Source organism: Fusarium flagelliforme, assembly GCF_020744385.1.
Source record: "Fusarium flagelliforme strain FIESC 12 MPI-CAGE-AA-0113 chromosome Unknown B0J16scaffold_5, whole genome shotgun sequence".
Lineage (NCBI taxonomy): Eukaryota > Fungi > Ascomycota > Sordariomycetes > Hypocreales > Nectriaceae > Fusarium > Fusarium flagelliforme.
Window position 1 is genome coordinate 1,255,743 of NW_025763507.1, and position 16,520 is coordinate 1,272,262.

A 16,520-nucleotide genomic window follows, 5' to 3' on the forward strand; every position below is an offset into this window, starting at 1 on the left:
CTTGTCATACCCTCCTGCCTGTAGACTACCCGGAAAGTACACGGAAGTCGCCCAAGAGCAAGACTTATTTCTGCAATCTTTTTTCCCCCTTCCTCTCCCTTTCCGAGGTGACCGGATCCAGATCTTGTGTCCAAGACTGTCTTGGAGCTTTTTTTGTTTTTTGTTTTTGTTGCGCCGTCTTCGTCCGGTTCACGGCACTCGCACGCACTGACGTCGACTTGCCTTGCCTTGCCTTGCTACTTTGCGCGAGCTTCCGAAGCTTCCAAAAATCTTATCCCATCATCGTCATCAAAACGCGCTGCCGCATCGGCCTTCCTGCGAGTCGCCAACCACGTCCCTCTAGCATGAGGTGACGATTGCGAAAACCCTTTTCGACATCTCGAACCCTTTGAGAATCAACTACGGCAACAACAATGGCTTTCTACAACGAGCAACAGCAGCAGCAGCAGCTTCTCTTTGAGACGGGCTCCTTTACCGGCTTTCGTCCGTTACGAGAACTTGGTGCCAACTACTTCACCCTCAGCTCGTTCAAACAACCTCTGTGCGGGAATCCGGAAGGATGGGGTCCTCTAAGCCCCCATCGCTATGATTTCACGCCCTGCTTCATCGATGTCTGGATTGCTTCTGTATCCGTTTTTGGTCTTTTGTTTGGTTCACTTGCTGTCTGGTGGCTGCTCACCAAGAAGCCAAAGCAGGATGGGCAGACCAAGAACGCCCACTTCTACGTCAAACAGGTCAATACTACTGCCACAATTATCTTGCATCATGATCGTTCAATCGAGCTGACCCATCATTCTAGTCCCTTCTCGCAGTCATCATCGTCGACGTCATCGCTCAATTCATTGTACAGATCATATACATGCCTCATGTTTGGTACGGCGACTTCCGAGTTTTGACGACCTTCCTGACTATCCTCTCGCTACTCGTTGTATTCTCTGTTCAATGGGTTGAACACTCGCGGATTCGATATCCCAGTGGCGTCGCTCTCTTCTACTGGCTGTTCCTCTTGATATCCTTCGGTGTGAAGCTGCGATCTCTCATTTCGCAGCAAATCTACGAGTCAAATCTGCCATACTTCATCATCTACTGTGTCGGAGTTGGACTATCTCTTGTCGAATTCCTTGTCGAGTGGCTGTGGCCTCGAAGCACTGGACCTAGTGGCTATGAAGCCATTGAAGAGGAGGAGGAATGCCCTGTTGAATATGCCAATGCCTTCTCTCAGCTCGCCTTCTCCTGGATGACACCAATGATGCGATATGGCTACAAGGTGTACTTGACGGAAGAGGATCTTTGGGCTCTTGCCAAGGACGACAAGACCAAAACCACTGGAGCCCGCTTCGACCAAGCATGGGAGTACGAATTAGAACACCACAAGAAGCCTTCACTCTGGAGAGTTTTGTTCAAGGCCTACGGCGGTCCCTACTGCGTTGCTGCGATTTTCAAGTTCTTCAACGATATTGCCCAATACATCCAGCCCCAGCTGCTCCGCCTGCTCATCTCGTTTGTGGATTCTTATGGTGAGGGCAAGACACCTCAACCTATCATCAAGGGTGCTGCTATCGCTTTGGCAATGTTTGCCTGTGCAGTTTTGCAAACAACTATGGTGCATCAGTACTTCCAGCTTGCTTTTGTGACCGGCATGCGTATCAAGGGTGGTCTCTCCTCAGCCATCTACCGCAAATCTCTCCGACTGTCAAGCGAGGGTAGGGCCACAAAGTCCACTGGCGACATTGTCAATTACATGGCTGTTGATGGTCAACGCTTGCAGGATCTCACCCAATTTGCCCAGCAACTTTGGTCTGCGCCGTTCCAGATCATCATCTGCATGGTTTCTTTGTACAACCTGGTTGGTTGGTCTATGATGGCGGGTATTGTTGTCATGATCGTGATGATGCCGATTCAAGGCTTCGTAGCCCGCATAATGAAGAACATGCAAAAGGAGCAGATGAAGAACAAAGATGCCAGAAGCCGTCTGATCAACGAGATTATCAACAACATGAAGAGCATCAAGCTGTATGCTTGGGGATCTGCTTTTATGAACAAGCTCAACTTCGTCCGAAACGAGAAGGAACTCAAGAATCTGCGAAAGATAGGCGCAACGCAGGCTTTTGCCAACTTTACTTGGACTACTGCGCCTTTCTTCGTGTCTTGCTCAACCTTTACCGTCTTCGTTCTGACTCAAGACAAACCTCTCACCACCGACATTGTCTTCCCTGCGCTAGCCTTGTTCAACCTTCTGACCTTCCCACTTGCTATACTACCCATGGTCATCACATCTATTGTCGAAGCCTCTGTTGCGGTTGGCCGACTGACCAGCTTCCTCACTGCCGAGGAGCTCCAGCCTAATGCCATCACAATCAAGCCTGCCCCTGAACAACTTGGCGAGGAGAGCGTTATCATCCGCGATGGCACGTTTTCATGGAACCGTCATGAGAACAAGCCTACACTCACTGATATTGAATACACTGCTTACAAGGGCGAACTTTCTTGCGTTGTCGGTCGTGTTGGTTCTGGCAAATCGTCTTTCCTGCAGAGTATTCTTGGTGATCTGTGGAAGGTAAAAGGAAACGTCGAGGTACGAGGCACTGTCGCATACGCCTCTCAACAAACCTGGATCCTTAACGCCACCGTTAAAGAGAACATCATTTTTGGTTACAAATATGATGCCGAGTTCTATGAGAAGACGATCCATGCATGCGCCTTGATCGATGACTTTGCACAGCTTCCAGATGGAGATGAGACTGTTGTCGGCGAAAGGGGTATCTCGCTCAGTGGCGGCCAGAAGGCTCGTGTATCATTGGCTCGTGCCGTTTATGCTCGTGCTGATATTTATCTTCTTGACGACGTCCTCTCTGCTGTTGATTCTCATGTTGGCCGTCATATCATTGACAATGTATTGGGAACTCGTGGCCTGCTTGCCTCCAAGACTCGTATTTTGGCCACTAATGCTATTGCCGTCCTTCGCCAGGCTAGTTATGTGAGCCTACTCAAGGATGGGCAGATTATCGAGCGAGGAACATACAAAGAATTGGTTGCTCAAAAGGGTCTTGTCGCTGAGCTCTTGAAAACTGCCGGGCATGAGTCTGGCAGTGCTAGCAGTGAGCCCAGCTCTAGTGCCTCAAGCAGCAAGGCCGCAACAATCATTGAGCCCGACTCTGGTCACGCCAAGGAGGAGCTCGAAGAGGCCCAGGAGCAAGTCCCCGAGATGGCTCCTATCAAGACTGGGGCTAGTGCTAAACCTCGCTCAAGCAGCATGGCAACTCTCCGTCGTGCCAGTACTGCCAGCTTTAGGGGACCTCGAGGTAAACTCACAGACGAGGAAGTCGGAGGGTCTTCCAAGACTAAGCAGGGCAAGGAGCACTTAGAGCAAGGCAAGGTCAAATGGTCTGTTTATGGCGAGTATGCCAAGATGAACAACATCTATGCTGTTGCCCTTTACATGTTTATGCTACTTGCTTCGCAGACTGCAAACATTGGTGGTTCAGTCTGGCTCAAGGAGTGGTCCGAGCGAAACCAAGAGTCGAACTCGAACGATCACGTCGGCAAGTACATTGGGATATATTTCGCATTTGGCATCGGAGCCTCTGCTCTCACTGTTATCCAGACTCTGATTCTCTGGATCTTCTGCTCTATCGAGGCATCTCGAAAGCTTCATGAGCGCATGGCCAATGCCATCTTCCGCTCTCCCATGTCCTTCTTCGACACTACACCAGCTGGACGCATCCTGAACCGATTTTCTAGGTTAGTAGATAACATATGCCTTTTGGGGCCGAATACTGACAGTTCTCCAGTGACATCTACCGCGTTGATGAGGTCCTGGCTAGGACCTTCAACATGCTCTTTGTCAATGCTGCCCGATCGGGTTTCACTTTGATCGTCATCTCTGTCGCAACGCCAGCCTTTATCGCGTTGATCATCCCTCTGGCCCTGACTTATTACTTTATTCAGAGATATTACCTTAGGACATCTCGTGAGCTTAAGCGACTCGATAGTGTAAGCCGCAGTCCCATCTATGCACACTTTCAGGAGTCACTTGGTGGCATTTCAACCATTCGGGCATACCGACAGCAGCAGCGATTCGAACTAGAGAACGAATGGCGTGTTGATGCCAACCTCCGTGCTTACTTCCCTTCTATCAGTGCCAATCGCTGGCTCGCCGTTCGCCTCGAGTTCATTGGTGCTATCGTCATTCTGGCTGCTGCTGGCTTCTCAATTATCTCCGTCACTGGCAGTACCCACCTTAGTCCCGGTATTGTTGGTCTTGCCATGTCATATGCCCTGCAGATTACATCCTCCCTCAACTGGATCGTTCGTCAAACTGTAGAGGTTGAGACCAACATTGTATCGGTGGAGCGTGTCCTGGAATATGCGGCCCTCCCCAGTGAGGCTCCTGAGATCATCGCCAAAAACCGACCTCCTGTCTCGTGGCCTGCCAAGGGAGAAGTTGATTTTGTCAACTATAGCACCCGCTACCGGGAAGGTCTGGATTTGGTACTCAAAAACATCAGCCTTGACATCAAGTCGCATGAGAAGATCGGCGTTGTCGGCCGCACTGGAGCGGGCAAGTCATCTCTGACTCTTGCATTATTCCGTCTTATCGAACCAGCAACGGGCCACATCGGCATTGACAATGTCGATACATCGTCCATTGGCTTGCTGGATCTGCGCCGGAGACTAGCCATTATTCCACAGGATGCAGCGCTTTTTGAAGGTAGTGTTCGGGATAATCTGGATCCTGGCCACGTTCATGATGACACTGAGCTTTGGAGTGTACTTGGTGAGTAAAACACAAGATTGCAACCCTACAGCGGCCAGGCGCTGCTTAAACAAGCGATTGTTTTGTCATTATATGCTGTGTGACATTTGCTGACAATTGCCTTATTAGAACACGCACGACTCAAGGACCACGTTTCGAGCATGGATGGTGGGCTGGAAGCCAAGATTAACGAAGGAGGTAAGTCAACACCCGGCACTGCGCTTTCTGTCGGCATTTCTTGACCGGTACACGATTTCCCTCACCGGTCACCCGAGCATCTGGTTCAACATGCCCTGGCTTCATCAGATGTGGTGTGCACAGGCATCTGTCCCATGCCTATGATAATGAGCAGTCTCTTTTCTGCAAACATCTTGAAGACAAACGATGTGCTTTGATGCACGCCTCGCATGAAGATGAAGTCCCGTGGTATGCTTTCTTAGTGAAGCGACACCGGCAACCTGGCTCTTGGACCCTTAGCCATACTTATGAATTTCACATGTTCAACGGCTAATGTTTGTTATCATAGGCTCCAACCTCTCTCAAGGCCAAAGGCAACTCGTCTCACTTGCTCGTGCAATGCTTACTCCGTCCAATATCCTTGTCCTAGACGAGGCTACTGCTGCTGTCGATGTTGAGACGGACGCAATGCTTCAGAGCACCCTCCGATCACCCCTGTTCGCAAACCGCACCATCATTACTGTAGCACATCGCCTCAATACCATCCTCGACAGCGACCGTGTGGTGGTACTCGATAAGGGAGAGGTGGTTGAATTCGACAGTCCGGCTGAACTTGTGAAAAAGCAAGGTGTTTTCCACGGACTTTTGAAACAGGCTGGTCTGGAACTAGAATAGGTAGGCATACCTCTGGCTGTGGACTGGTCATAGTTAAGATTGTATATACCAAGAGGTAGTTAAGATGCTACCGAATAAAAGAGATGGATTCATTGCACTGCATGGTTCGTTCCACTGCACAGTCAGAAACTATAGCTCCGTTTCGTTGCGTCGAGCGACCAGGAGGCACAGACTATCCGGTAAAGACGTATCAAAGCAGCCCTCTCGACTGCATGCGCGCTCCTTGAGATTTGCCTTCTGCAAAAAGCATTATAAGATTGTCCGGCGAGCCACTTGAAAGAGACGAGAAGCCTACACTGACGGTGGAGGGCTAAGCAGAACGGCCGTGCGCAGCAGTAATGCTGATTATCCCCGGCGACAAGGGGCACGAGGTGGTGTTGAGATAGCAGGGATTGATACCCCTGGTTGGCACCCACAGACGAATCTGAACAGACCCAAAGTGACAAGGAAGACTTGACACGTTACATACTGGGGTAACCACAATACATACAGCACAGTGCACTGCCGTACCGTTATTGTCGGATCATATCCCGTATTGGCCGGACAGTGCGTCAAGCACGGCGAACTATGCTGACAACCCGAGGTGGGATTGAAAGGCGCCAAGAGAAGTTCTCTTCTCTTAGAGTCTAAGTATCCAACAGCTGATAGTATATACATACTGGGAAAGCAGCACCTATTGTGCTTCTCGTTCTGTGAGGCCAAGTTGGACGCGCCAACAAATGGATGCTAATGCTCAGCTGAAGAGGCTTGTTAAATCCTTGGCCCTTGAATATATGTAGGCATTGATCATTTCTCCGAAACCAATGGCGTTCCCAAGGGTCCTTAACTTAGACCTATAGTCTCGCAACTCTGGTTTGTTCGCCAAGAGCAGAAGTCGCTTATGTAACACAGCAGACGACATCGACCATACTGCACTATATTGTAGTAGACTTATAGGCTCAGTCGTGTGTACACGCCGTGGATTGGGCTATGTGTACACATGCTTGTATCCAGAGCACACCCTTCCGAGTTTTACTGTATATTGCCGATTTGCCCCGCTGAAGCTATTCGAAGAGTCTGCCTTAGCTGAATACTATTTGGCATTATCAAAAGTCGGGTTAGAAATGACCTTGGTACCCAGTCAATGAAATCGTCAAGATCTTCGTGCCTGCGTTGTTGAATCAAGAGGAGAGATGAGACATCTGTGCCAGGTAGAGCAAGGAGAAAAGCAATGGTCTTGTTAACCGACCATAATTCCTGACACATAAGTCTGAGTTTTGGCGAATCAGCCTGATACTAGTAAGTGCTGGGAGGCGATAGTTCCAGAGTGGCGGCCGTGACAGAAGGTCTGACTTGCCAAGAGCCACTATGAGATCCAGATGCTGAGATAATATTTCATGTAGCCGCTTCCAAGCCTTAAAAAGTGAGACAGACATTGATGGTGAACACCTGAGGAGCATGGCGCACTTGACTATGAGATGAGGAACGGGACAGGCGGAACTTGAGCCGGACGTATATTGTGATGCTTCACTGAACCATCAAGAAGTGAGGCGATCGAATCTGCATAAATGCACCATCTGCATTATGCGAGGCGCACACTCGAACCTTGAGTCTTCAGCTTCACCAGCTGTCTCAGGATAAGAGATCTCATTTGTAAGGAATGTCGCCGTGACCTGGTTATTTGTTAACCTGTACTGTGCTGACAAAATGTATTGCTTGCTGTGCAGTCAGTGACCGCCGCATAGCAAGACGTAAGTTAGGCTATGTACATGTATGTAGATGTATAGCTGGCTGAGCCGCATCATTGATCAAGCATTGCGCTGATCCAGGGACCGATGCTCCGCTATGAAACATGCTCCTTGTCGGTCGAGACTTGACGACACCACCAGGGGCAAGCGGGAGAGCGCAGCCACTAAGCCAGGCTCAAGAGTAGAAGTGACAAATAAGGGGGGGCATCACTATCATGGTCCTTAATATCTATGCATTCGACCATAATGCTTGAGTCATCCAATGGAATTGATCAACCACGTAGTAAGTTTCCAGAAGAACCGGAGCAGACAAGCAGACGATGACGTTGAGTAAGTACTCCTGTTGTGGATGACAAGCAACCGTCGTAATCGACCCCGGTCTGAACTGAAGCTTGGTAAACCAGAGCCCACCGCAAAGTGCGTGGGGGCATGGGTTCATGGCTTCTGTTGCGGGGGGCAGCAGTTTGTATTAGTGCTTGACTTGCAAGTTGTTCTCGCAGAGCTGTGAGCACGGCGGTGGCCTATCGTATTGATTATGTGAACATGGGCGAGATTCCTTCTTGATTGCTGATGCGGGGTTGGCCTGCAATTATGAGACACGGCAAGGCAAAGAGTGAAGTACGTGTGCTATGTAGGCTCAACTACTGGATGGGTTGGGTTGGTCTGGCTGCTCGGCTTCCCAGAGCAATCAGAAACTAGTGCAGTTCTCTCGGGGAATCTATAATTGCTTCTGAGCACATGGTTCACGCGAGGATATGCTGCGGCATGTGTCCAGGCGGCAAAGATCCGCATAAACGACCCTTCTGCGGCCTTTTCTCTCTCTCTTTCGTTTTTGTCGTGTTGGAAGGCTTTTGTAGGCAAGATTGACAGGGCGAAGAGGGAACATGTCGTCACGGACAAGGCTGAGAAGAACGAAAGCCCCTAGTAATTTTGCGATGTCAGATAAGCATTGCCAACGGCAACGGCAACTGCAACTGCAACAGCATCATTTCATACAGTCAAGAGCCACCCGAGCGCCACAATTACATTCTCTTTCCTGCTAACCCTTGCTTGATTGAGCCATGTATTGCCCACAGGACTGACTACATGTACCAGCATGGTTTTGCTTGTTCCCCACTTCTGCGTATCCGTTTAGACCTTCACAGCCTTCGGAATAACTGTGTGACGCGGACGAGTCATCTCTTGGAAAGACACTGCCAATGAAATGGTGATCTGGCTTTTGCCTGACTTGGCTTTTGCCAAAAAAGAAGTCGTGCTAATAATATGCTTCCATATAGACTCCACTGCGAAGCAAAAGCCGTTCAGGGTCGAGAACGTTGATTGGTATACTGTGCAATCCTTGCAGACGATGCGCTAGGACCGCCCAACGAGCACGCAGACGTACCTGTCAGGCCTGTGTGTATGCGCTTCCCGCTCCCTGTCAATGGAGCTGCCGGTGGTCCCTGTGATGGACAATTGACAAAAGGTCTGGGTTGGCCCTCCCGACTCATGCCATAAAAGAAAAACGGAGTGATGGTGTAATGTTGTACAGCGGAACAGTTCTTGATTCCTGTGGGGTACTCTGACTCGTGTCGATAACGAAGCCTTTCAATGTTGAATATTCGAATGCCAGTTGCTGCAAGTGAGTTTCCTCGAAGCCAAGTGCCTGGATGTAGGGCTCTTGAAAGCGTAGTGACAGCTTGTTGCTAACAATTGGTGGCAGCAAAGGCTTGTGTGCCAAGAAACCATACACAGATCGCATTTTGCCATTCCAGAGTAACAAGATTCAATTTGGGTTGGACAGGACGGGAGCCTGTTTTTTTGGGTAAGTAAATGGGCCACAGGAAACCTAAGCTAGCAAGCGATGCACAACGCGAGCGGATCTGTCTGACGGGGTTGACCTGGACTTGAACTGCAGGTTGCAAGGCTAACAGGAGAGCCGAGCCGTACCGCTCGCGTCCCACCCGTACATCGTCCAAAGTTTAGGTCAAGCTATCCGGAGATGGAAGATTGGTTCGGCCGGGAAGCCAATTCTGACCGCTGAAACCTTTTCTAAAAGCATATCGCAGTGAAGTCGAAGAGTTTTCTTGTCAAGATTGCACAGCGCAGCCAGAATCGGCGTGTGATAGTGGCTGGACTGCGGGCGTTTTGGCGGATACCGTGTCCAATTTCAAGTGCGAAAGGCGCGTCGGATCGGGTGATCAGGTAGATAAATGTCTCTGGAGTTGTAGGCACAATAATAAGTCTGGATAAAGTGATCCGAAGCTGGCGTGTGATTCCACAAAACGGCACTCTCTGGAATTTCACCGGACATAAGTGACGGTGGTAAGCGCATCTTGGTCTTTCCCGCCGGTAATAAAGGGCTTCTGACAGGCCATGCTTTCCCTGTCCTGTCTAGTTTAGTAGCTTAGCTTAGCTTAGCTTGGGTAGGTGTAGGCAGTCTAGTACAGTACAGTGCGGTACTCCCTACCCATCCGTACTACCTACCTACCTAGGTACGGGCATGCGCAGTTGTACCTACCTAAGGTAAGTACGGTATTGGGTTGGTTCGCGTGGAGCACCTTCTGTCGCTGCGTGTGTGGCTGTTTCCAGGTTCCCTCTTGCAGGAACAAACTTTCAGGTTCAGGGCAGGTACGGTGCGGTTCAGTTCCTAGGTTGGTTCAGGGCAGTCTCCAGCCTCCAGCCTCCAGACAGCAAACAGGACCACCTTCATAGGTACCTCCAGGTCAGGTCCAGGTCCTGGTCTTCAAGGATGGCCTAGGTCGCCCTCCCGTCCATGATTCATTTGGCAGGACTCCTCCGTGGGCCAACCACGACCACCTGCCTGAGACCAGGACAAGCAATACCCTGACAGGATTGGCTTAGAGCTGTCCACAATGAGCCGAAACGCGAATCCAAGCCGCCGCAAGATTTTAGTCTTACCTTTTCGCGCTGTCTTTCTGTCGCCTGGGCTAGGATCTGCCTGCTCTTGTCATTTTCTACCAAGTCTCATCTCAACCGTGATTGATCTGAGATCTCGTTTGAGGCTGATGGTCAATTCTCGACTGCATATAGTCACCCTACTGCAAGTTCCTTCCATCCACGCACCTACGCATATACACCTACCTATGCAGTGGAGTGCGTGCTGGATGTACATACATACGACACGATACGTTATCCGGGAGCACTGTATCGTTTGGTCTGGCTGCCGTTACCGTTGCCGCTGCCGCTGCTGTTGCCGCTGGTCAAGTCTTTGATTGTGCATACCGTACTGTACTCGGTTGGGCGATAGTGCATGGGCCAGTCCTGCAGGGTTACACGTTTTGAGCAAAGCTCCCAAGCCCATGACCCTAAACCACCATCGGCGGAAGGGCCCCGTACAGCCATATTGACCACAGAAACATATTCAGTAACCATGCTCTGGGGTTGTTACTCAGTGGCTGACTAGCGACACATCTGCTCAGCCAACAAAAAGACAAGTCGCATGGTTAGAGTTGTCTGACGGGCGGTACAGTACTGCACTGTACTGTACTGTAAGGAAGCTGCTGACTCAAATACATACGCAGATACGGATACATACCTAGAAATACTGTACATCATAGCTACTATAATGAGCTTTCCAGGTTTACTGCACCGATATCACCTGCTAGAGATGCAAGAGATACACCCGATACGCAAAGAATCGAGATCCATTTCGACAGACGACTATCCGAACGGTTCCTGAGTAGTAATCTCATTTAGACCGTTCCGGATGATCCCCGCCCTGGATTTCTGGAGAATGGAGAATAGAATGGAGAATGGAGAAGGGCACATCACCATTCCCACTCACCGCATCGAATCAGCAACTTGGCAATTACATACGTTACTTTCTCGGCCTATAGCTACCGCGATGTGCTTCGAAGCTCCAGAGCATCCCTGCCAAAAGCTCCAGACTTTCGGTTACTCATGGCAAACCCTCAACGGTTGCTGTACGGAGTCTAGGAGTCCAACTCCAGCTTGCCTATGTATCTGTAGCCTTGCTTGCTACCTTGAAATCCAAAACCACCGCTGGCTAAAAAGCAAAGACAGGAAAAAAAAGAAGAAAAAAGAAAGAAACCCAGAGCAAATGATGCAATACGACCGCGGATTTAGACGCACAACCAGTCAACTGCAGCACCCTCGGATCTTCCTGGTGCTTCCGGCAGGCTCAAAAACTGGTCTAATCACGCCCTATGTCTCACCTTAGTACAAAGTAGTAAAGTACCTACATTGACTGGCGTTGATCACCTTAGCCATGCGTTTCGCCTAGACTTTTGCTTTTTATTCTTTCCTGAGCTTTTGAATCTCTCCCAAGCAACTATTGATTGGGCTTGTTCGCATCAGGTCGTCGCTTTTAGCCCCACCACTTCGGCCATGGTCAACAAGACCCCTGCCTCCTCCCCAAAGCCGCTTGAGGTGAGTCCTTCTAACGGGACTCAGGGTGGCAGGATGCTATTCCATCTGAGCGCCAGTTCCGCTCTTACAACATACCTGGGACTGATAGCTGCGTACCCACGTATAACTCAAAGTGCTCAGCATGCTATACCGACGGCATATGGAACCATGTCAGTTTCTTATCCGGGAACAGCTCTTTAATTTGATGCCCTGAACACCTACGCCATGTCCTTCGAACCACGTTCAGGCTCGTGTACTTTGTGGAGGTGTCAGCTACGCGTGGGCCAACCGTCGTCTCTGCTCTTCGACACCCTTGACATGGGCCCTGTCAGCCAGCTCTGTGGATCATGGGATTGGCATTCAGTATCATGTACATACAGCTCAAGTTGAGACTTTCTTGACCTTGGCGGACTAGCGTCATGCTCTCTTATCCCCGTACTGTGCGACATTGGCCCTGCCACCCTTTGGTTTCTTCATAGACGATAGCTGAATGTCTCTTCTTGTCGAGCTGCTGCCGCCACCACCACCACCTGAGGTGGGTGTTGCATTTCATAAATTTCTGCTTCAAGGTATTCAGTCGCACCCCCTTGCCCCTTGATCCCCTCCAACTTTTTGACTAGACAGACACACGGTAGAAACGGCCTGAGATCGGAGACTTACACGCTGCTACCTACAGGTATTAAGCATTAGCTCTTAATCCCTACACCTGGCTCATCTGGTGTGTGTGCTTTTCACAATACCTGGTCCCTGTATGTTTCCATTCTTATTCATTCACCAGGTACTGTATCCTATCCGTCGTCTTTTCTTTTCTCGCGGGTCAAGAGACGCCCATCCTGGGATAGAGACGGCACGGGAAGCTGTCTCATCCGAGCAAAATCTTTGAGAAGAGAGACAACATCGATCTACAGAAAGCAGTGCGGGGACCGACCTTGACTTGTCCCTCATTCCCCGGCTTTACATCTGTCCCATTCTACAACCCCGTCATATCAACTTCGTTCTCTTTCTTGACAGACAAAATTTGTCGCTCAGTTGAATTTCACCTTGACCTATCGTTGGTATCTTGTGCCATCATTTCTCAATTCTTTGCCCCTGGGATTGAAGCATCGTTTTGATCTCAACCTAAACTTATAGGCACTTTGTCTTCGAAAAAGGGACCATTGCCACCGCAGAAACCCTGACACGATCACCCTCTCGCAGGTTGCAACGTGTATCCTTTTGACTTTTCTCTTGGAGCCAAGTACAGATCCTGCCTACATCTGTCTACGAAGCGATAGACATACTGAAGTCCGTCAAAATACATCCGCTGAGAACGATCGACAACGCGTTGATTTCCTATACCATCCCAGTTCTCATCAGCTGTACCAACTCGTCTCAGAAGACCTGGGCAGTGTTAATTCTCCGAGAAAGACTTGCAAGCTACTCAGTTTACGAAGCACTCTTCATTTGCCGGGTGTCATCAAACCCAACAATTCCGATACTGGTCATTCAATCACGGGGCTTTAGTTGCTCTCGTTTATATTCTTTGGAGGTCCAAGCCCCTGGCACGACTTGGGCGGTTTCCCTCACACCCATACTATTCCCGAAACCATTTGCAACGCTGAGCCGCAACCCCCCGGAGGAGCCTGGCCGGAGAGGCGAACTCATCTCGATCCAACTTCATAAATCCGCCTCTTGTCTATTATAAGCAACCTCTATGTTGACCACCACTTCAACGAAAACTACTTGACAATACACACACTGTCATAGGTGCTATTACGACATGCTCTAGTGGTATAGGCCTTGTTGAAATAGTTTTGGTATATCAGGTTCTTTATTATCCATCCAAAAGAATCGCTCAAACAATCGATCCAGCTGTCACTGGTTTGGCTAGGAATATTCTTCGACATTTCGAGACACTACCCTCTAACAAACATCGACACCACACAAAGCTCCCATCTTGACCATTCTTTTCTAAGTTGCAGCTCTATTCTCGCGGTTGCTCTGTAACCTTTTCAGGGCTACTTCCAACGAACGACGACCAGCTCCAACAACCTTTGACGGAGATAAGCTGCAAGCATGGTTAGAGAGTGGTCGAGGGAGTCGTTCTCCCGCTACCCCCATCACTCTTACCTGCCTGAACGGTTTGTTGGCGATGGAGTTGACGACAATCGCTTTCCGGAGGCTCAAGATGTCCAACGCCGACAACCTCCAATTGTAATGATTGCCGAACCTCCCAAATGCTGGAGTACTGGCTGACGTTGTGTTATAGCAAATCGATGAAGCCCTGAGGCAATCCTGTGGGATATCTGCCAGACGATACTTCTTGGTTGTTGTCATGGACGATGGAAGTCCTCAAACCTTTTCCGGACCTGGCACCTCGGGAGTCCGAAGTGGCTACGAGAAACAATTCTTTGACATGGAGAAGTATTTGAAGGTGGTGGATCGGTTGGATTCTGGTTGGTGGATATTTAATTCACTTAACAGGATATTGAAAGCTAATAGATGACTAGGAGCGAGTCCTGTTATCAACGACGACTACAGTTTCGACGGGTACAAACAATCTATGGATTTCCCCCGCAACCGTATGGGGGACCGCCGACGAATGTCTCAATTCGATGACTGGGACACGCCATCGCGACAGGGTCGAAAAAGACCACGGGCTCGACATGCCGTCGTTGAAGATGACGACGTTCACATGACTGTAGCAACTACAATCAGGAAGGGCATCAAGATCGGAAACGCTGGCGATGTTGGCTTGTTTTATGAGACGCGCTTCAAAAACTGCCAACAAACAGCTTGCAAACTTATGGCCAAGGCATGGGTTAAGGCCGTGGAGCCAAAGAAGCAATCCACACATCCTTACACAGGAAGTGACGAGAAAGCGCCTGACTGGTGGCCAAAGCCTTGGGGCCCGACCAAAGAAGATAAGGTTCGCCACAAAGAGCCAGACCATCTCTATAAGCGAGGTAATGCGCCCACCGCTATCGTCTTGAGAGGATTTGATAGGCTCTTTTACTGACCCAATATTGAAACAGAACGAGTCCATCTTCTTAACCACATTCTGAGGATGATCGTGGAACCCAACGAGAGGCAACATCCAGACATTCAGAAGTTAAAGCTGAACGTCAAGAAACTAGAAGAAATCACCATTGAGGCGCTGTCGGGCTTCTTCGCAGACAAGGATATTCCAGCAAACGCAAAGAAACGCCCCTTTCTAAATGAAATCTTTAAGGTGGCAAAGCAAGAAGAACGGTTTAAGAAGGGAGAGATCGGTAAGTACAGGTGAGAAAACGGATGAGCAGACACTAACGTGATCCAGATGGAACCACTGAAGTCTTCGTGATGGCTGACGACAAGATTCCCGAATCATACATATCTGGCAATGACGACCACGGACCCATTCTCAAGGAAGAAGAAGACCACGATGTGCCGCCCAATAAGCTAACAGCAGTCCATGGACTTATGCCATCTTCGAACAACCATAGCTCCGGTGCATCGCTTCACGGGACACCGTTCCTTGGTGGAGAATTGCCCGTAAGAGGCAATCAATATACTCCCTCAACGATGCCGGAAATGCCACAGGATCAACATGCCTTTGTTGAGAACACCGGCATAGCAGTCAACGGCCAAGCTGCAGTACACGCTACTGGTGGCAACCTGACTATGGATATAGGTGTGCCCCCTGCACACGATGCCAGTCGTCGGGCTTCCATCTTTAGTGCTCATTCAGAGTATGGGGGTCAGAATGGCACGGCAATGTACACCCAACAATGGCAGCCTGGCTCAACAGCCCCCAACTCGTCGTCCATGTACACTTTCACACAGCAGCCGCCCAGTCAACCAGCGCCAACCTTTGTCAGCCCCGGTGTTCCTATGAACCAGGCTCAGCCTTACATGAATGCTTCCTTCGACAGTCTTACACGCGGATATGATCCTAGCCAGCCCCATATGTTCCGGACAGGCAGCGTGCCACAACCTCAGCAGGTACATGCGACCCAAGGTTACGATTACATGTCGCATGACAATCGAGGACTTCCCGGCGTGAAAGTGGACGATGTGCCCCGGCATGCCATGCATTAGTACAGCTACTGTATCTGGCATTGCTAGATATACCATATGGTGTGGAACACGCAAGTGCTTTACATGGTTATAGATCACTAGGACGACAGGCCTGGTTAGACAGCACAGGTCGCTTCAGGGGAAGGTCGTGCGATTATTCATGACAGCCTCACTGTTTCTCGGTTTTCAGACCCATCCAATATCGGCAACGGCATACACCGTTGCTCGATTGTTTCGGATGGTGGGCGGTTACGATTGCCTTATGATTCGATACCCAAAATATATTTTCAAGGACAATCTGGGACGGCATATTTGATTTTTGGTACGGATACTTGGGCGTGCTATATCTTATTAGAGTAAGAATGCTCTGCTCGTTTGGCATTTGATGAACTTCAGGCTCTCTCTACAAGTTTGTTATCAATTGGCATTTTCTATGTTACGTGGACTTTTCTTTACCCCCGGACACTACATGATAGTGGTCCTGGTGGTGCGCTTTATTTCTGTGGCTACTTCAGCCCCCCAAGAAAGCATAGCGAGTATGAGTTCTCTTTTTCTTTTTTTCTTTTCTACTTACTTTAATGATTAACAAAATGTGACGACGAATGACGACGGCGAACATACCTCTCGGAAGTGGCATATGCAATGGCTTCGGGCTCATGGAACATGGTTACGAGGTTAGGGTTCCATCAAGTGTCAGCTCGTGTTTGGGTTGTTTCCGCAATTCGATCCCATTCAACAAGGGATTAGGGGGTGGAGTGGTTTGCCTGGTTCGAATT

The 16,520-nt window shown here is 49.6% G+C and overlaps 2 protein-coding genes across 2 annotated transcripts; both read left to right on the forward strand.

Annotated features, from left to right (window-relative positions):
• Nucleotides 1–413: 413 nt before the first annotated feature.
• Nucleotides 414–5,608, forward strand: B0J16DRAFT_270637 (P-loop containing nucleoside triphosphate hydrolase protein; the record flags this gene model as incomplete). Its single annotated transcript, XM_046123550.1, has 5 exons — nucleotides 414–771; nucleotides 813–3,741; nucleotides 3,792–4,777; nucleotides 4,886–4,954; nucleotides 5,283–5,608. The coding sequence occupies 5 exons, from the start codon at nucleotides 414–416 to the stop codon at nucleotides 5,606–5,608; spliced, it is 4,668 nt and encodes a 1,555-aa protein (XP_045981136.1).
• Nucleotides 5,609–13,556: 7,948 nt separating this feature from the next.
• B0J16DRAFT_151479 (uncharacterized protein) lies at nucleotides 13,557–15,959 on the forward strand. Its single transcript, XM_046122064.1, has 5 exons — nucleotides 13,557–13,899; nucleotides 13,955–14,141; nucleotides 14,196–14,651; nucleotides 14,721–14,957; nucleotides 15,005–15,959. The coding sequence occupies exons 1-5, from the start codon at nucleotides 13,762–13,764 to the stop codon at nucleotides 15,763–15,765; spliced, it is 1,779 nt and encodes a 592-aa protein (XP_045981137.1). The 5' UTR covers nucleotides 13,557–13,761; the 3' UTR covers nucleotides 15,766–15,959.
• Nucleotides 15,960–16,520: the final 561 nt, after the last annotated feature.